The sequence below is a fragment of the Diadema antillarum genome, unplaced genomic scaffold (genome assembly GCF_040938485.1).
Source record: "Diadema antillarum isolate AM-2024a unplaced genomic scaffold, OU_Dant_1.0 scf00000211, whole genome shotgun sequence".
Lineage (NCBI taxonomy): Eukaryota > Metazoa > Echinodermata > Echinoidea > Diadematoida > Diadematidae > Diadema > Diadema antillarum.
Genome location: NW_027271100.1, coordinates 1510356 through 1531614, shown reverse-complemented (window position 1 = coordinate 1531614; position 21259 = coordinate 1510356). Strand labels below are relative to the sequence as shown.

The window sequence follows — 21259 nt, the reverse complement described above, 5'->3', positions numbered from 1 at the left end:
CATTCTAGAAAAAGAGTACCGATTCTGCAGTATAAAGTTGCTTCCTGTATTTAGAGGAGGAAATACTGCAAAATGTTAAAGCTATCAAACGTTGTCCTTGCATTCAGCCATTTTCTACGATTGCAGGTGGCGTTCGTAAATAAGACAGGCTACTTTAATGACATTGTACATGATATGGTTATGAGTTGCCTTCTAACTTGTATGAGAAGACGTTACTAATAACATGGCCAAGAAGGATACACCATCTGTTTATAGTCACTGAGTTGGGCTGTATAGAACGCGTTTAGAAGGCTCGAAGAGTGGGAATGTGTATTGTGACGTTCGATGCCCTCATAGAGTACGTAAGTGATGATGTCAACAGTTCACGTCATGTAGCTTGGGCTGGAACCAGTTGCGAGCATGGTTAGCAGCAATAGCATTCACATGACGTTGTATTCGCGCCAGGTGACGTTGTTTACAACCAATTTCCATGACGGTGAATGGTTGTGACGTCACATCTTGGTAGGCCTACTCTATTGCCCATCTTAAGTGCCAGAGAGTAAAAATCCATATAAAACCGGAACATGTCAGCCCTATGCGCGCGTACACATGAATAAATCTCATAAAGAAGTTTATATTCATACATAATGTATAATAATAATATCATATATATTAAATAATATATACAAGCATGACAAAGTCACTAGGGCAATAAAACACAAGGTAACCGACTGCAAGTTAAATATGAGCGAAAAACTTAATTTTCAAAGCAGCATACATGCTATCATTTGTTCAGCATATTCGTGGGAGCATAATCATACAACGAAGTAATGCAGGCAAGAATAATTTACGCATATTGTGCACATTAAGTCATAAACAAAGCATTGTAAAATGCTGCCATTAATCAATTGCGACAAGATGTTGCAGCTGTTTGCTTCAAATATTTCATGGCTCACTGTAAAGAATAAAATCAAGGAGGTGTCATCTCTTTCACTACTTAACAGCAGTACCATTATCAGTATGAGGTTCTGGTTAGGTATTTTTGGAGTTGTTTAAAATCTGTTGTTTTTTTGACGCTGTCTTTGTCTTGAACTTTTTAGCCTTTTTTGTTTGGTCTTTGTCACACATCAGCTATTCGACCATTCCCATTCAAATGTTTGAGATTGTGATGGTTTATGCTTTAACCACTTCAGCAGAGCGGAGAGGATGAAACAGAGTTTCTTTTTTTTTTAGTGCTGAAGTTCTGAATGATGAAATAGATTGAAGACAAAGATCAGTTTGGTCCTTCTCACGTCTGAGAGTTTTCATCTTTCGTGAAACATGGAACACATCTTTACACACTTACACCCTGTACTCATCTTTCCGTGCCACCTTAAATCGCGACAAGAATTTCGTGCCCATAAAAAACAAGAACATATCTTAGTTTTCGTGTTATCATCCATTTTCTCAATAGACCATCTCTTGGCGCTAATTTCATGCGATTTTACAATCTATAACCCTTGATTTGGTGATTTGCCCCGTCAACAACGACTGCGGTTGACATTTCTTCGTCGATGGCGATTCCACGAATATAGTCAAATTCCCGAAGATCTCCGAAGTTGCCGAGGTACGTGCCGTCGGAACTGAACGCCATGATTGTCTCCCTGCTACAACCTCGCCATGAATCCAACCGTCTTGCCGTCGCGTAGATGTTGTCGAACTTATCGACGGCAATGCCGCGGCAGTGCCACTTTTTGTTCCCAGTCGTCAACGCAATGGTGTTGAGAGATTTCCTGCTACGTGGATCAAAAATCTGAATTCTACAGTTGTCCCTGTCTGCGACCACGAGGTGACCCTTTGAGTTGACGGCCATTAACCAGGGGAAGTTGAGTCCTCCGTCTAATGCACCTTTGTAGCTGAAGGTATACCTATGCTCGGCGTGCCGACTGTACGCTCGAATGCTGCATTCTTTCGCATCCGCTACGTAGACGAACTCCTGGTCAAGTGCGATACCGGTCGGACAAGGCCCAACTTTCGCCCATACAGAGAGCTTGGCAGTTTGACGAACGAACCTCAGCACACACTTATTGTTATTGTCTGTTACATAGAAAGCGATGGGGTCTGCAGCGATACCGAATGGTCCGATCTTCTTCAGACCTTTAGGTGGAGTCCTGCCGAATTCCATGTGGAAGTTGGCTTCATGATCAAGAACCACGACACGATGGTTACCCTTGTCTGTAATAACGTATTGTCCACCACTAACGATGATATCGTGAGGGTTTTTCAGTTTCCGGAAGCTACGTGTGTCAAAGGTCTTCCCTCCACTCGGTTGGACAGCCATATCTGCCATCACGTGTTTCGCGCCTCCTAGATTGACTTCAACCTCGTACTTCCCGATTTGATTTGGAACGATTACCTTTTCGAAAGAGTGGGAAGGATTTTCGGTCGTGAAGAAGTTCAAATTTCCGCTGGGCAAGAAATCTATTTCTGTTAAGGTCTGATCAGGTAGAAGGATCGTCCCTCTAACGTATGTGTTTCTCTCTGGAATGATAACCTTTCCATCTTTCCCGCCAAGAGTCAACTTAAGAATCACGCGTTTGTTGACGACGGCCTGTTCCGGTACCCAAGTCAAAGCGGAAGTTGAATTGTCGGGGGAGTCCTGAAGCTTGATTTGGTACCTGCGTGTCTTAGGTGTGCCGGGCACTACGGGACTGACAATGCCGCTGCTGAAGCTACTGCTCCTGCTGGACGGGCGACTTGTGGCCAAGATTTCTGCCTCCTCTTGATCGCGCCGCTGTGGATCAAACGCGCTGACCACCTGGCATACTGGACATTGGATGTTCGATTTGCGGCGCTGGGTACTAGCTGTGGCGATGGCATGGAGGCATTCTTCGCATGCAGTGTGGCCACAAGGAAGATCATAGGCAGTCTGCACCCGGCCGAAATGCAGGGGGCACGTTTCCGTCGCAGAGGCCGCGGTGGAGCGAGGACCGTGCTGGACAACTTGCTTCATCCCGACAGCCTGTTCAACACTCTGCCAAGTATATAAAAGAAATGAAATCTCCAGCAAAAAAGGCATGTCACACATTCAAATACATTTGCATTGTACAAGAGGATCTCGTGTAAGTGGCATTTGCCCACTCATCTTCATCCCTAGTCTTATCGAAATATGAAACCACACTGAAATTTGGCAAATGACAGTTAGTTATGACTTATTTACTCGGAGAGGGGCCTGCAATCATCATTACCTCATATGCCAATTATACATCTGAGCCAAAATTGTATGCACATCATCCAGTCCGAGGATTAAAGCAACGAATAGAACCTATTAAAGAGATAATTCGAATCCCAGACCTATTCGAAAATCCCAGACCTTAATGAAAATCCGACGCTCCAGCCCCAGTTAAATGTTTTCAAACTTATAATGGTTCACGAAATCAAGATACATGACTGAAGTCATCATCGATATATTGAGGCAGTGGCGGATCCATCGGGCGCTCGCGCCCTCTTTATTTTGATTGAAACAAAAGAAATAAAAAGAAAAAGGGGGAGGGGTGCGTGCGCCTCCCTTTAATTGAGCAAAAGCGCCTCCCCTTTACGGAATTCCTGGATCCGCCCCTGTGAGGGCTGTCATACTTGACAATATAGCACTATCTGTAAATCTACACTGATTGCACTGTTTACAACAAACACACGAAACTCATAAAAAGTGAAAGAAATGAGATCACGCAATGTATACCAACAAACCTGCCAAATCACAACTGAAATTGCCGCGAATCTTGAGTATGAAGCAGACCTTAGTGCCATCGTTTCGTATACTCGAGTAGATATTCTCGGTTTGCTTTAATTTGTACGTGACTTTGTGATACACTGTGACTTTGTGACTTTGAAAAAACTTTGTATTAAATTCCCGTTACACTTACAACTCTAATAAGCATGCACTCCGATAACATTTTGCAAAGATCTACGCCAGTTGTATACCTTTACAAAATACCTAAGAGGACATGAAACATATCATTCTTTTCCTTTATCGACTCTAGTTTATTGGTGATTCATTTCTTTTGTGGACGTAATCATAATAAGATAGAATCTTTGAGGAGAATTGAACATTCTTAGGAACACCATCTGCATCGATCGCATGCCATATGAAAAAAGTATGGAAGCAAATCACCAGTATCAGTGGCTAATTTATAGTAGTGATTAAAACGCAATACAATAAGATGCAAGCGTAGAAAACTGTCATCATCATAGAATGCATTGCCATGGTTACTAGCCTACCGATTCCTAATGTAAAAATAAAGAAGAATTACACACTCACAAGACCTACTAGTATTTGATTAACTTTCAGATGTCATACCGCCCATAAAACCATTTATCATGCAATCAAGTCTATGTTTAAACGTACGTTTATGCTGGAAATACTGTATAGTGGGCACGCAAGTTATAGTTGCTCAGACCCATACGAGGGAATTTTCGATTGTACAGCCCATGTGAATAAGTGGAATCACTGCAATGGATTTATAAGATAACACGGATTTGCCATATATTGCCGCGTGTTAGCCTGCAGAGATAAATGTGCTTACAGTGGCAGACGAATTATACGAACTAGTAGTACACGGTCGCAACCTGATCTGACGTTCTTTTTGCCCAGTTATTGGGTTTTGCAAGCTTGTCAAAACGCGGAAGTAATTAATGTCGATGGCAGCAACGGCCTCGCTCTACATTATATACGTAGATTACATGTCGGTTAATATACCGCAGCACTAAAGAGCGGAGCGATATAGAGCCAGATATCTTCCGTACACAGATTGCTTGGTTGATATAGTAAATTTAGCATAGAGCTAATCATCATAGAGTAGGCTGTGCAAGTAGACCTATACCTGCATTCACAACGATCGCAAATAAAGATAGACACATCATTACTGGCGTAACTGCACCTATAGAATAATTATGCATTGAGTGATTGAGACCATGCACACAAGTGCAATGCCAATTTAGGCTTGTCTGTTCGCGACTCCAGCCTCTATACACAGGCAAAGTCCCAGATGCTTCAGATATACATTATGGCAGACAATGTGCACTGTGGGTGATCGCCAGATGATAATAATTATAATGCGTACCTGCTATGGGGCATTGACAGTGATGAATGAACACAACTCGCACCACACCACGTACAGATCTGAACTTCAACCGGCATTCAACCCGTCGCCTTGCTTCGGAGTGTGTTTTTATACCACCGGGACCAAAACTCCACACACGACCATATATACTTGGTGTTGATCTTCTCTACGCAAAACAACTCGCGAATGAAATGAAACGAACTCACTTGCAGTATTTACCAAAGAGTATAGAGGCGCACGCAGTGCGTTCTACGCTCTTTGCCATTTACCTTCTCAAGTTTGTGGAAAACAATCAGACTTAAGCATACTGGGTGTATGTATCCGGATTAGAGTAGTTTCGATTTTCACTCGAGCCCAGGGGTTGGCAGGGTCGATCATCTACAACCTACTCGACGTATGCAATTTTCCACGCAGATGCGTAAACACACTCTTGTACACACAGCAGCCTTCGTAAATCACAGACGGTAATAATCATTGACATTGGAAATACCCTCTCCAAGGGACATTGCGCAATACCAACCACCACCACTCGCATTCGTGTTAAAGGGATCTATAGTTTTGGTTGAGACCGAATTTCAGGTTGCTAACATTTCTTTTGTGAGATAATGAGAAACCTCTTATGAAATATGAAAGAACATGTAATTCCATGAGGAATTCAACGTTTATTTGATGAAAATTGGTTTTGAAATGGCTGAGATATTCAAAACAGAGTGATTCTAATAAGTGTGGGACCTACACCTTATTACGATCGCTTTGTTTTACTTTGTTTTTGAATGTTTCAGTCATTCCAGACCCGATTTTATCAAATAAACTTTGAATTCCTCTTAAGATGGTATGCTGTGTACTGTTTCATAAGTGTTTTCTTGGTATCTCGCAAAAAGTTATAAGCCCAATTCTCATCTCCACCAATACTGTAACATCCCTTTAAACATGATTCCTCTAACATAGGGGCAAATTGTTGGAATATATAGGCCTACAAGCACTCATAATATTTACGTATTGAATTAATCTTCTTACGTAAAATGAAAATTATATAGGCCCTATATATATGTAATTTATGTATTAATTTTGTTCCAGTTTTGTTTTTTTATCTTATATAGGCCTATATAATATATATATATATATATATATATATATATATATATATAGAGAGAGAGAGAGAGAGAGAGAGAGAGAGATGGGTATATTATAAATATACCGTTATATCATAAACATATACACATTATGCTGGTTATTAGTACATACATAAATTATTTTTTAACTTTTTCTGTTTGTCCACTGTTGAGATGATCCTAAATGAAAGTAGGCCTGTATGTTGAAGAACAAAATCCATTCTTTGTCAATCAAGACAGAAGAACTGAAGAGAGTAATCCAGACTCCTATCTTTACCCCCATCCTGTCTTTCACTGTGATAGTTTTTTCAGTTTTTTTTTAGATTGTTTCGAAGGGCTATTTAACAAAATCTAAAGAGTTTGTGATACGATGCATTAAAGCGCTTGCTCTTATTTGCATCTCTTTTATTACGTGTGTTTCATCAAATTGTCTGCATGTTTTTGACAGGGCGAAGCAAACCTAACCTGAACCCTCTCTCCCTCCCCTTTTCCATTTCGATCTTGCTGTCTTGTCATGTAGACACATTATACTACTAATAACAAAACATAAGGTTTCAATCCTATCAGGCCCAACATACAGAGGTCGAACCATCTGTATTCAGCTCAAATATTTGTTCAATTTTGTCCGGTCAGTTTAAACATCATGCAAGCATGGAAATGCAATTTATATCACGGCAATGGATGTGTGACTGTTGTTGTTGTTGTTGTTGTTGTTGTTGTTGTTGTTGCTGTTTTGGGTTTTTTTTTTCATCTTCAGATAAAGATATACACAAGTTGCATATACAGTGCATATACATACATAATACAGATATGAAGAAACGGGGGGTTGCCCGTTCAGCCATATCTGCAAAATATGACAGTTCTTCCACAGCGTTGTGACCCACTGGGAATCAGAACCGGCATGTGTGAATGAGAGACAATCAACAGATGAAATGACACATCATTTGTATGACACCAATTTATATCCAGAAGAGAAAAGTGGGTCGACGGGTAATCTATTCACCTCGTTGAAGACATCAAGAAATATTACACACATGCACCGACACATAGTGACACACATAGAGCAGGTCATCAGGAACAAAGAAAAGAAAACAAAACAAAACAAATACAGTGGGGAGAAAATAAAGAGAATTTTTATTTTAAAAAAGCAATGTTTATTTTAGATCTCCCTCTAACAATGTCCAACAAAAACATGGCAGATCTTTCGATAACGCGATATTGTGGAAAAGGTTTACGCAGCTCAGGAGGATATTCTCAGAAATTTATCAAATGTTTGTCCTGATGTGTCCTTTAAGAATCATGAATATCCTTGTCAGCTGGCGTTCAGTCATGTATCTAATGTACTGGAGTCACGCGAGTGTATGCATGCTATAAGCTAGCCTATGTAGAAAGTGACGGAAAAGTCTGAATGTTAATTGAAATTCAAAACCCATACTTATATATAAATGCAATATATCTAATTTTAGGTATATGAGTTTAACCAATATTGTCATAAAAGTTAACTTACCCACAATTAAATTTGGTTTCATTGAATGTGGAGATATCAATAGCACACGTCTGTGAAAGTTTGAATAGTTTCAACTATTATAGATAAAATTTCGGCTGCAACAATGATGTCACATAGCAGTAGAGAGATATGATTCCATAGAATTTTGATAAAACATAGATGTTCACTAAAATACTGGAATAACCATGAATAGAAAAAATGTGATTAGATTAGATTAGATTATGCAAACAAATTAATTTTGTAGACGTTATCAAGAAACCATCTGCTCCGTTCACATTCACTTCATAGATAAGACATGGAAGGAACTAAACATCTGGTGGGGCTGATATCATGAAAGGCTTGGGCGAGGGTAGAATATTCTCTTTCTATCAGTAATTTGCAAAGCTCTATAAACTATAACGCCAGTCATTCCCCGGTCTCAGTTGCTTGAATTTATTTGAAGAACATACACTCACCATCCCAGAGATAGAGCGGGAAAATGAAGCCACTTCTGATGTTCGCGTTTCTTGCAAACGCGCTTCTTGTTCATGGTAAATATAACTGATTTCATATCTTAAAGTTAAATTACAAAGAACATTTCTCACTATTTTATTGATAATAATGCCAAGGCCCTCTGGTAGAACACCGAAGAGACTACCCTGAATAAAGAAGACCATGATATATATCATGATTGTTATTATCATTGCTATTATTCCATGTTATGTTTTCTTGTTACTCTTGTCGGCGCGACGGGCACGGTCCTATTTTCATTTGTGGCAAAATAATTTGTATACTTGTAAGAATTAAACTTGTCAAGTATTTATTTTGTCTTCTCTGGCAAATCGACTTCATCCGTAAGCATGAAATATGAAAGAAATGTACATGAAATGTGATGCGCACCTTTAATAGATTCAGTCGACCATTTTCTAAAAACCATACCGGTATTTAAATTTGCAGAGACTATTCAAACTATAAAAGCGAGCTATTAGAAAAGTAACACATTCCCCATATAGGGCACCTCCTTTTTCAGTCTTTTGTACTTTGTCCATTTCAAACGTGTATGATTATATTCATTACAAAGTGCAACATTTATGTTTTATGCCACGTTTCCTTCTCAGAACCCCTTTACTTGATAACTGTGTTTTATCTGCCGCACTGTAATGTCATATTCATTCATAATTGTCGCCACATTTCTATGTATGCAAGTCTTATCAAGTGAAGATGAATGAACGATGAACGACCAAATGAATGCATGAATGAATGCATGAAGGAATTGATAAGATAGAAGGACGAATGAATAAATGCATGAATGATAATGAATGGATTAATTGGTAAATAGATTAATTGATAAATGGATGAATTTTAGTTCTCATGCAAATCATCCAGGATTATTCCGGATAGTATAGTTACCCTGGAATATCGATGTGGAGTGAATAAACGCACGACCGAAAGACTGAATGAATGAATGAATGAATGAATGAAGGAATGAATAGATGGATGAATGAATTAATGAATGAATGGATTGATTGATTGATTGATTGATTGATTGATTGATTGATAGATTGATTGATCAAAAAAGAATTAATGAATGGATGAATATTTGTTCTCATGCAAATTCTCCCGGATTATTCCGGATAATAAAATTACCTAGTAATATCGATGTGGAGTGCCTTGCTAGGCCACTGGTTTTGAGAAATCTGAATAGGGCAGACCATAATAAAGCTGTAAATCCATAGGTAAGATTCTGGATCCTTATTCTTGAGGTTCCTGGTTCGTGTATTTGGACAGATAAGGCGTTTTATCCTCACTGCCTTGTCCTTCGGAAGTGATTTCAAGCTTCCAGCCAGTGCCTTTGAGCGCCTCAGCCACGTCAAGCTCCGCTTATGATGACGGTCCCCTGTATTGATTTCTCCTTTGTTCACATGCCTGAACATAATATTACTTTGATTTATATGTTATTAGAGATTGATGTTGTTATGAAATTGACAATAAGGCTTTTATTCCTGTATTGATTTGTATATTATACTCTCCTCTTTTTTGTGCATACTCTGTATCATTTTTCATTTTCATTTGTTATTGTATCTGGAGAAAGAAAATGCAGATATAAAACCAAACCAGCCAAAGCAAACCAACAAACCTTTACTGGTTTTTTAAGTGCCCATGTAGAACATAATTATCTCAGCACACATACTCGAGTAATGCATTCAAAGAGGTGTCCTCTCTGTTGAACTTCCGCGGATCTCAGGCCGAGAGGTTTGCTACGTGGACCTGGGCTGTATGACCACCGACGAGGAACCCTTCTACCACGAAGAGGATCGCCCGGTCGACTGGCTGCCGGATAGCCGCGACGAACTCGGGACAGCCTTCAAACTCCACGCCCGTGAACTGGGAGATACCTACGAAGAACTCAGCACATACGATGCACAGACGATCGCAATGTCAGTTTTACATTATTCGAGTATTTTAGCTCACAAAATTGTACAAAAATGATGACCACAGCTTTGTTTCTACATCATTACACCCCCCAACAAAAAAAAAAACCCACTGTAACTTGTGCAGTTATTGAATCTGAGACTTTGCTAAAGTAGACGACGTTGTTACTGTTATGTGTCTTCTATCTCCATCTTAGAACAATAAGAAGGCCGTTTCTGGTTAGTTTGAGACCATTTTAGTCATCTTTTAAAATAAGCAATCAAAATATTGATTAGTTTATTAATTGTTTGATTGATCATGTTGTCAATTTGCCCATGAGTGAATCGAGTACATCAATCCATCCATTCATGACGTGTATTTAGGCATTTTTCTTCCTAAATTTAGATCTTAGCCAAGTTGAATTCGTTACATCCAACCCCAAAAGGGATTAACACACACGAAGATCTCCTCTCCTCACCACAATGTTCCTTTCACACTATGTCTTGGTTGTATTTCTTGAACTCAGATCGAATTTCAAACCATGGAGGGATACGGTGGTCATCATTCACGGGTTTGTTGCCGGTTCCGACGTCGACTGGATGGACGACATGTCGGCCGAGATCCTGGCCCAGAAGGACTACAACATCATCACCGTGGACTGGCGACCAGGCGTCATTCGAGACGATTACGAGGAAGCAACGGGAAACGTCCGCGTCCTCGGGGCTGAGATTGGACTGCTTGTTGACATGCTCGTGGTATTCTTATAATCTCTGCGTTTCTACCCATAGTGTACAACAATATTTTAAAAGTTAGAAAAAAAATAAGCTCGAATGATACAGGTCGACATGAAGGTTTGGACTATCTCTGCTAACTTTTGGGAATTCCACCAACAAGCCTTGTGCCAGTGTTTATTTTACTGCTCCCGATTTCATCCCGATGTCAGTGGTATCTTGTAGGCCCTAGATTCTTGAGGTCTTAGAGATTGACTGCGGGTATCATTTTTACTCTGATATCTTTCATTATCAGGATTACTATCAAAAAGCTTATCTATGCCCATTTTGTGTGTGTGTGTGTGTGTGTGTGTGTGTGTGCTATACATCTACTTTTATTACCCTCTACTCAATTCAGTTATCGATGCATCACCTCTCTGAAAGTACACGCAATCAAAGTGTTTTTATTTGCCCCTGCAATGACGCCACACCCCTAGGGGATCCAGGGCGTTGGTCCGGAGACCTTTCACCTCATTGGTCATAGTCTCGGAGCTCACGCAGCCGGGATCGCTGGTGCAATCGTCCCGAACATTGGTCGGATAACAGGTGACAACCATGACCATATGCATACACTCCTTAATAAAGTTGAACTTCATATCTCATATATTTAAGGATAGCCTCAATTAGAAATCGTTTGGCATGGTCTGTATAAATGTTTCTCAACCAGTTGGTCGCGAAGCTCTCGCAGATGTCTTCAAAAAAAAAAAAGGAAGAAGAAATTAAAAGATTTGCATTCAAACTGGGCCTCAAAAAACTTTGTAGGAGCCAAAGTGGGCCTTGCGTTAAAAAAAAAAGTTGTGAAGCGCGGGATATGTTGACAGTATATTTATTGTGATGAGCCCAGCAACGAAAACCATTCCTAACTCTAAGGTAAGCACGTGAGAGGCAAACCGGCAAATTGTTTGGAAATTAAAAGTCTCGTCAAAACTTGATACGGAAGATTGTCTGACTCGTAAATGAAACTACCGCTTCTGCTCCAAACTTCTGGTAAACAGACGGAAATAGGTGGAAATAGAAAGAGCAGACACCTTTATAATTTAATGACAAACACGTTCTACGGAAATAAAAACTACAATAACTTCTACATGCTTTATTTATGTCTTCTAAAAAGAGAGGAAGAAGAAGAAGAAGAATGTATTACATCACATTTATGGAAAGTTTTTGGGAAGGCATGGAATCATGGAAAATGTCTCGTAAGCAAATAACTACTATGTCGTAACCCTCCAAAACAATGGCTTTCGATAGATTTTTTTTTGAAAGAGCATATTAGAGAATGAAAGTACCAACAGGACCACCGAGTGTGAACATTTTGAGACATGAATTATGAAACATATTTAATGTCTCCTTTTTTTGAGTGACGGTTTTGTTTACGGAAAAAGACGAGCACACGTTATGCCCGCATATGTTTTATGTTGTGTGTATTCAATGGAGGCAACATGACTTAACATGAACAGATCCGAGAGACTCTCATAATAATATGTGTCGCATTTAAATTCGCCCTTCCCTTTACAACTTGTACTGCCAATATAGTTTTATGTCTCAGGTTTAAAGGGGTGGTTGGTGGAGATGAGAATTGGGCTTTAACTTTTTGCGAGTTTAAGAAACTCTCATTAAATTATACAGAGTAAGCCATTCTAAGAGGAATTCAAAGTTTATTATGATGAAAATCAATTTTGGAATGGCTGAGACATCCAAAAACAAAGAAAAACAAAGCGATCCTAATAAGAGGTGGGTCCCACCTTTTATTACGATCGCTCTGTTTTGAATATTTCAGCCGTCAAAACCAATTTTCATCAAATAAATGTTGAATCCCTCTGAGAATTACGATTGTACATGCTCTTTCACATTTCATTAGAGGATTCTCATTATCTCACAAAAAAATGTTAGAAACCTGAAGTTAAGTCTTAACCAGAACTATACTTTCTCTTTAATATGAGATGGTTTCAGTAGTCATTAATAGAGGGTATTCTCGAAATCAGATGATTCATGAATTAAAAAAAAATGGCTGTGGTCTCATTAATGTATTTGTTCATTCATCACCCCGTCCTAATCTTTAAGCTCCTTCGCTTTCCAAATGCGCTGCCTATACGAGTAAACAGTATGCATATAACGTACGTAGGCTTATCACCGATCTCAAAGGCACACAGAATCTCAAATCATTTGATTTCATAAAGCGTTGATGTTGCCCATAAAACAAACACTCTACCCATACTGACGTAACAGGCAAACACAAATAAACACGGCATGGCCAAAGGTTTCCTGATGCTTTGGTTCGTGTTTCGCTTTGACATCTTGATAATGACAAAGCTCGTTGTTTGAAAACAAAATACAAATCAATTCATTGTATGAGGGGTTGTCGAATTGCTTTCGATCCTGTTAGTTTTCTGCTTTTAACATTCCAATGTTAGTGAAGTCTGAAGAGTAATGAGTTTACCATGCATTGCAAAGTGTAGATTCATTGTCGCTTTAAGAATCCCACTTTATGATACCGTCATTGTATTGTATTGTCTTTTGGTACTTTATTTATCTTCTCCCGATATTCATGCGTGTGATTGGATAGTTTCTGTGGTAATAAGTATGGTCCTTTCTTTCTTTCATTCTTTTTCTGTTTTGTTTGTTTGTTTGTTTGTTTGTTTGTGTTTGTGTGTGTTTTTTTTGTTTTGTTTTGTTGTTTTTGTTTTTTTGCTGTAACATTGTCTCTGCTCCATCCACGGCGTCCATCATCATTCATTTGTCAATTCCAGTATCTCAAATTTCATCATTGAATATGATGTCTTCTTTTATTAATGATTCGCCTAATCTTATGATTAAAAAAAAAGACTTTAAATGAGATGAAAGAAACCAAACGGTACTCAACCTTAGTCTTAATTTTCCTCAGGTTTGGATCCTGCCGGTCCCTACTTTGATGGCTGTGATCCAAGAATTCGCATCGACCCGACAGACGCCAAGTTTGTCGACATTATACACACCGACACCGACCCTCTGTTCAAACTCGGTAATCATCGACGTCCAGTAGATTTGGCGCTTGATTTCTAATTCTTTGTGATGAAAATCAATCAAAGAAAGCATTTATGAATATTTTGATGCGGTATTCCTTTATCTCCATTGAAAGAAAAAGCTATACTGATATTTGTTACAAGCAAATGATAAGTAGGAAAAAACAGTGGAATTAACACAAAGCCATTTGTGATTAAACTCCTGTAGCCCATGCAAATTCCCATTTCCTCTATAGTAGATGGGAGCGTGAATTTCTTTTACGAATTCATGGATGTAGAATGAACAACCTTGATTGACGTAACTTTATAATAGTATACCAGACATTGCTTAAGGAGTGTAGTATATCTTGACTTATCAAGGTAGCCGCTGGGAAGCATTGAATGTATGTGAGGAAACGACCACATTACAGACGGATCGAGTCTCCTCCGTAAGACTATTATGCAACGGGGGAAAAGTGTCTTTCATATTGATATGGGTACAACCGATGCAGTTAAAATGATATGCATTCCATTCTGCATCACTATATTATGTGTGACAAGCATGCCGTAAAATGATATGTATTTTTCCCATCGCATTGTCCTTAAGAGGAAGCCATAAAAAGCTACATAATCATATCTTAAAGTTTTGTGTAAGTTTCATCAGACAGTCAATGGTTGTTTGTTTGATTCTTTTTTTAAGCACAATTGTAGAGTGTAAGGAAATGACTCCTATAGTTGTTGTTCAGTTTGATTAAATCCAATTGGATGACGAATCTTGGTTATCATCTCTCAAAAAGGCATGGGAATGTACAACACTGCGGGACATCTCGACTTTTTCCCGAATAGCGGCCGGGACCAGCCGGGTTGCGATCAACGAATCATTCGTTCCATCATTGCCCATGGAATATGGGGAGGTACGAAGCAACAGATTTACAAAACAAAGCAAACGTTGCTCCTCAGTATAATGCAGATTTGCACAATATCAGTTTTCTCAATTCATTTTGATATATTAATGTGCTCAAGATGTCAACAGCAGCATCCACGCGTTCGTTCTCATTCACGTAACGTTTTACGAGTGTAGTATTATTATGTCCGTGTGCGTATGTTCGATGAAAAAAAAATTCCAACGCGTTTTCTCTGATGGCACTTACTAGAGTAATATTTACACTGATTTATGCCAGTTTCTAATATTGGATTCTTATAATCTTTTTGCGAACTGAAAGTTGTTTCTGGTCATCAAAAAAAAAAAGATTTTCCCCTACTTTTCTTCTGAATAATGCGGTGAGAGAGCAGGCGGGCTTAAGTTAAATGTATTACGACAAACTCGTTTCCAAGGAAATAATGGAGTGTGGACGAAAATCCTTGAAAAAAAACCAAGAATCTTGACAAAGCGTTCCCTCTTTAACGTCAGGTTTGGTGGACTACGTGGCGTGCAATCACATCCGGGCCGTGGAGCTATTCACGGCGTCTATCAACCAGGCTGGGCCGTGCCCGAACATGGCTTTCAACTGCACCCGCGAGTGGGACGACTACAACGAGGGGCTGTGCTACGGCGATGGGGAAGTGAAGATGGGCTGGTATGCAAACCTCTACCAACCGCAAGATGGCGCCACCGAGGTGGTCTACCAACTGAATACAGTGGAAACCTCGCCTTATTGCGGTATGCAGACGACTCCTGTAACCACTGTAAATCACTATACAATGTACACTGTGCGAAACAACTTTCCTTATTAATTCACCTACATGTGGATTTGCTCGTATTCCCTCAATTAACCTTCTCAGAGCTGCCACGTCAGAATGACATTGACATTGAGGGCATTGAGCGTTTTTAAAAGTTGCCGATAGTAACGGCGAATAACACACACAACAAAAGCTTTGTCTTCTTGGTAAAGACACTATCGAACATTATCAATAAGCTCACCCTTGATTAAGAAAAAAAAAATGACATCAACATGATTAGTACAGTACCACATCCGTTACAATCATCACAATTTCCGTTATTAGTATTTGTATTCTTTCGAGCTCATCTTGTCACAGCCACCGTGTCTGCCATCTCCTGTTCAACATCACCACCATCGACAGTCACCGAGGGCAAAAGTAACCTTGCAAACGACGGTCACTAAGGCCTTCCAGCCACGCATTCATTTATTTCTTCATCTATGCACCATTTTCTAACACCACCACTACTGACAGTATAGATTCTCTATCTCAATCAGGAAAAGAAAGGGAAGGATTACAGAGGAGAGTAGGAAAAGGATTTTAGAAAAAAAAATATCAAAAAGAAGAGATAAAAGCATGGGGGGGGGGGGAGGAGAAAAAGAATAGAAAGGAAGAGTGGTGCAATATGTAAGCTCCCTTGTATAGCAATTGGTAGGCCTGCGGAGTTTTCGAAAATGTATCAATTAGTGGGTGAAAATAACTACACCAGCAATGTCAGCTTATGAATGATGATCTCACTTTATTTGATGGCAATCGTCCCATTTATCATCAGCCTTCCAGTACCGCTTCAACGTCCAAATCGATGACGGAAAGAAGGCAGAGGACACCAACAAGGGGCAGATTTTCATCTCGCTCGTGGGTGATGACGGTGAATCAGAGACATTCTCTCTTTCGCCGTAAGTTGTGTGTTTTATCCCTATTTCTCAGATTTGGATATCTTGTCGTTTGGGGGTCGTTATATCGGGATAGCATAATACATTGCAGTAAAGGTCGAGCTTTCGGCAGCAACAACACTGTGAAATTAAATAATTCAAAACATTGGGATTGAGGTCTGCAGCTTATCTATTATAGACCAGTTCCTGTCATGATTATTCAAATTCTGTGCATACTTTCTAACAAAGACAAAACGCCAAGAAAACTTGCCTGATGCTCTCCCGACATTACATAGTAACATCTAACGAATGCAAAATGGAAATGAATCGAGTATGTTACGGAAGGATGGAATGGATTAGGTATAAGGTCCTTAGAGGGGAAAAAGTAAAATACAATATACACTAGTATACCGGCCGATATGTGTGTTTGACAAAACAAGCAGCAATGGGCCGTTTTCTGGAAGCTGGAAAATGAGCCTTGTCAAATATATTGCTCCATGTACAAATAGGACCCTGCAGGATTTCTCATGCTTGAAGATAGACGCACACTTACAGGTAATTATGCCGACGATGAAAAAGTGCGCTGCACAAGGTAAAATATGGAAAGAAGGGTGTATATTCATTCAAATTGTAATCCTCATCATGCGCGTATTATATACCTCCAACGAAATCATGCATTAATTTTATTTGTTCAGTATCGATGATAATTGACATATCATTGATGAACTGTTTCAAATTTGCAGCTATTGCATTTCCGAAAGAACAAACAAATCCAAACAAGTTTAGTCTCTCAGATGTCGAATTCAAATACGTATTTTGTGGCCACTACCCTCACATTAAAATAATCATCACAGGGACTTCCGTGTGTACGAGCCGTTGACGAACTACCTGCATATCGGCGCGTCCTCTGTCAACGTCGGGTTCATCACTCGCCTGTACTTCGAGTGGGACTATGATGCCGAGTTCTACAAGCCCTGGGAGTGGGAGTTTTTCGAGAATCCAAAGCTCTACATCCACCAGATCATCATCGATTCGGCTGAGAACGGGGAAAGGTAATTTTTTTTTTTCATCGACGTCGGATTATTGTAATCTTAGGTTATTATTATATAATGTGCTTGGGACCCGCTGCCCATAGAGATGATGTATAATCAAAGGAATGAACGAGAAGGGGAAACTACTTGAAGTTCTCCTATAGAAAAAAAAAGTGTATTTGAATTTCTTAAGACTCGATGTAAACCATATACCTAACTTTCCAGTGCTATTGATACAGAGTCCAGAAATGATGATTAACCACCTCTATATATAATAGGCATGCACAGTTTCTTTCGCCACATCCCCATCGCCTCTCATCAGTCTCTCCCTCTCCCTTTTATACCTTATGATCACCTGCACAAGCAATCCTATGACGTATTTCCTGCTACGCCACATCTACATTATGTGCACAAAAGTGTGATCATTCAATTAGCGGTATAGGCTCCTATCAAGCTTACAGGCTCGCTGGAGTCTGGTGAAATATGATTGATGGATATCATACATCAAACCCATCATGCCCATTGCTGGTGTAGTCCCTAATTGTATCATGACCATTGTGATACTTTAAAGGGATCGTATAGTTTTGGATGGTTGAGACCTAATTTCAGTTTTCCAACATTTTTGGTGAGATAATGAGAAACCTCTTATGAAATATGAAAGAGCATGTAATTTCATGAGGAATTCAACGTTTATTTGATGAAAATTGGTTTTAAAATGGCTGAAATATCCAAAACAGAGCGATTCTATTAAAGTGGGGGACCTACCTGTTATTATGATCGCTTTGTTTTACTTTGTTTTTGTTAACTGGCGATATCATAATACCGTAATACCGTTTTCATTCTCTTGAAAACTGCAAGAACATGCTTGTAGAAACCCAAGAGAGAATACATGGTGCACCGTTAAACCTTCTCCCACCCACCGTTATACCACCAAGGAAGCCTTCAACAAGTATCGAATTAAAGGAACAGAAGAAATGAGTTTCTCCTCACTACCTGATGGGGACGGAAACCACAGTTGAATACATGAAGTAAACTTGCCTGTTTTAGACTAAATATTGTTACTTGACAGTATTCAATGGCAACTAATACGTTTACTGTTGAAACAGGCTTTTTTTTCGACATGTCGCCTTGTTTTTAACTGCATCAGCCACACTTGAAAATACCACGACTCTACTACTAGCTGACATTGAAGTTGGTATCTACTCACCGTATTTTATTATATGATTCCCTTCTTTTTTGTTAATCTTTCCTGCAACCATAGCTACCTGATGTGTGGATCCTACGAAGCTATCGAGCCCGACACTCCCCGCGTTTTCTTTCGGGTAGACGTCTGCGATTGATAGTCCGTCACTGTTCGCCATTGACGATCCATCATTATCACAAAGCAACGAGGTGATCGGGGGAGGACGTTAATTCGTGTTGTAGTATAGTTTTTCATAAATGTCCATCTGTAAAGTCATAGATTCTGAAATAGTGGAGTAATATTAAGTCGATTCGCCGAGCATTAATACGCAAAGAAATCCCCTTGATTGGGAAGATGATAACGGTATTAAAAAAAATGACGGCAAAATGGTCAACGAGAAAAAAAAAAACAATCATATGACGTGATAAGAAATGAGACAAGAATCTGTACGCGTCTATGTCATAATTTGTAATATCACTGGTTCTTGGAGGAAATGTTTGTGTTGTTGTTCTTGTTGTTTTTTTCAGTTAATGAGAGAGAATATACTCACATGTAGTAGCCCATCACCATCGCTTGCTTGATCATTGATCACTTTTAACGTCATAACCATGGTAACGTCAGCATGATCAGCAAAGATTTACATCTTTGTACGAATGCAGATCTAAGTGATCCATGAATATGTATGGCACTTCCTTCAAGTGAAATGATACACGAATGAATAACTGATTTAATCTCATGTTTCATCAGATGGATACGTATATAATTTCACATACAAATAGTATTAGGAAGTTGCATTGTAAGTTTTAGGAAAATCCACATCCAAACGTTGGATATTTTTAGGACAGTTTTCATGTGAAAAAGCAAGTAAGTATAACATTGGTGTGGTTCTGTAATCGTCCAAACACAACAGCACTTGATAAATAAAATCATGAAAATAGATAACGCGAAGTATTTTTCTCTTCTTTTCTCGTTCATGTCTGATGTGGTAGCATGAAAATAATGAGAATCATTCAGCCGGCGTAAAATCATTGAGAGGATTGAAAGTTTGTCCAAGATCTGTCACACATCATCTGCTAGTAGTGTTTGAAAAGCAGAACTCAACAACACTTCAAAGCATAAGTGTGTCATGACATGTCAAGACATTGATCACACTACCTCTACGTATGTCTGTGACCGTTACAATACAATGCGACAATAATCTTTGTATAGCTCTTTATTTGGTTGTTTCACAGCGCTTTTCATACTTAATATCGTCTATAACGCAATATATACTAGAGTACATAATACACTCCATAATCATCTACTTAATTTTTCTTTGATTATATATGCACAAAAATTCAAATCTTGAACCAAAAACAACTCATCAAAATTCAATTAAGTAGTAGTATCTTTCTAAGCGGCTTTCAGTTTTTCCAGTACACACGCATGCACACAGAGATAGAGAGAGAGAGAGAGAGAGAGAGAGAGAGAGAGAGTTGGGTAATGATTCTAATGAAATACCACTGTCTAGAAAAAATGCCGTGGATATTGGGATATATTGATCAGATAAGATAACTTATCAAGCCACTATCCCTTTTCTAATCAAGTCGAATCGATGATTCGAAAACGATCGAGGTTTGCCATCTGCAAACACACAATCTCGTTACTAATCTCGGTCGTGCTATAAAGAGAATCTTTCTCGCACATTGAAGGAGGGTAAAACGACTGACTATACCTTTTGGCAAACAGTCAAAGGTACCCATTCGTTCATAATCTCACTCCAGCAATGGTTGTCCAGTCTTTTCATGCCTGCAATTTCTAATAGCCAGCTCAAACACAAATAAAATCCTTGACCGCTGAAATGGCCATTATCAATATTACTGACGCATCACAAGGATGCCAATCAATTACTAGTACACCTTGACTTCCACATGTGCCACGAGCTCTTGTGTCCGTGGCGATGATTTTAAAGGATCCAGGCCTCTGGATGATTTTCAGATTTTTACATTTGAATTACAACTACACAATGGTTATGTTGGTTACAGAGTTTCAGAATTCATAGTGATTGGGATGAGGAATAAGAATGTCTTCAAAATGTATAACAAATCAAAATGAACGAGGATGATAACATGGTAGCCTCATCATAGGCATGCATGAGTGTATAAAGGCAGAACAAAGGAAGAAAGCATACATAAATTCTACACAGGGGAACTTTTAAGCACGTGGTATTGTATGGAATGACATTCTTATACATTTCTGAAATGTACGTTAGCATTCTATATGTCATCATCCTTGTTCAATGTGACTTGTTTTGTTTTGTTTTTTCAGTGTATTGGTTTCTCGGATCAGGACCACAATACATTCCACAATTCTATGCATGGAGCTGCCGATTTATGTACTACATGATGTGAAATTATGAAAATCGTTTGAAAATCCCTTTTAAATCTGCAGTTGGTCTTGGTATTCAGGATTAGAATTTCCCAATTTCTAGACTGCTTGGAGTAAAACCAGCAAAGCGAGGACACACTTAAGTTCCTATTTTGAAAAAGAAAAATGCAGAAGAGAGGAGAGAACATGAGTAAAGGGGTCCCGTTGTGGTTGATATGTTCTTGAGGCCGTGCTAAAAACTAGCTAAAATGCAT

The 21259-nt window shown here is 39.1% G+C and overlaps 2 protein-coding genes across 2 annotated transcripts; one reads left to right on the top strand and one right to left on the bottom strand.

The window, feature by feature from the left end:
- Positions 1 to 1450: 1450 nt before the first annotated feature.
- LOC139724311 (uncharacterized) lies at positions 1451 to 2990 on the bottom strand. The gene has a single exon (XM_071635454.1). It carries the CDS (start codon positions 2969 to 2971, stop codon positions 1463 to 1465), a length of 1509 nt encoding a protein of 502 aa, XP_071491555.1. The 5' UTR covers positions 2972 to 2990; the 3' UTR covers positions 1451 to 1462.
- Positions 2991 to 5070: 2080 nt separating this feature from the next.
- LOC139724363 (pancreatic lipase-related protein 2-like) lies at positions 5071 to 18814 on the top strand. Its single transcript, XM_071635513.1, has 10 exons — positions 5071 to 5129; positions 9887 to 10114; positions 10615 to 10843; positions 11296 to 11404; positions 13737 to 13853; positions 14631 to 14747; positions 15245 to 15493; positions 16325 to 16448; positions 17279 to 17476; positions 18717 to 18814. Exons 1-10 carry the CDS (start codon positions 5071 to 5073, stop codon positions 18793 to 18795), a joined length of 1509 nt encoding a protein of 502 aa, XP_071491614.1. The 3' UTR covers positions 18796 to 18814.
- The last annotated feature ends 2445 nt before the right edge of the window (positions 18815 to 21259 follow it).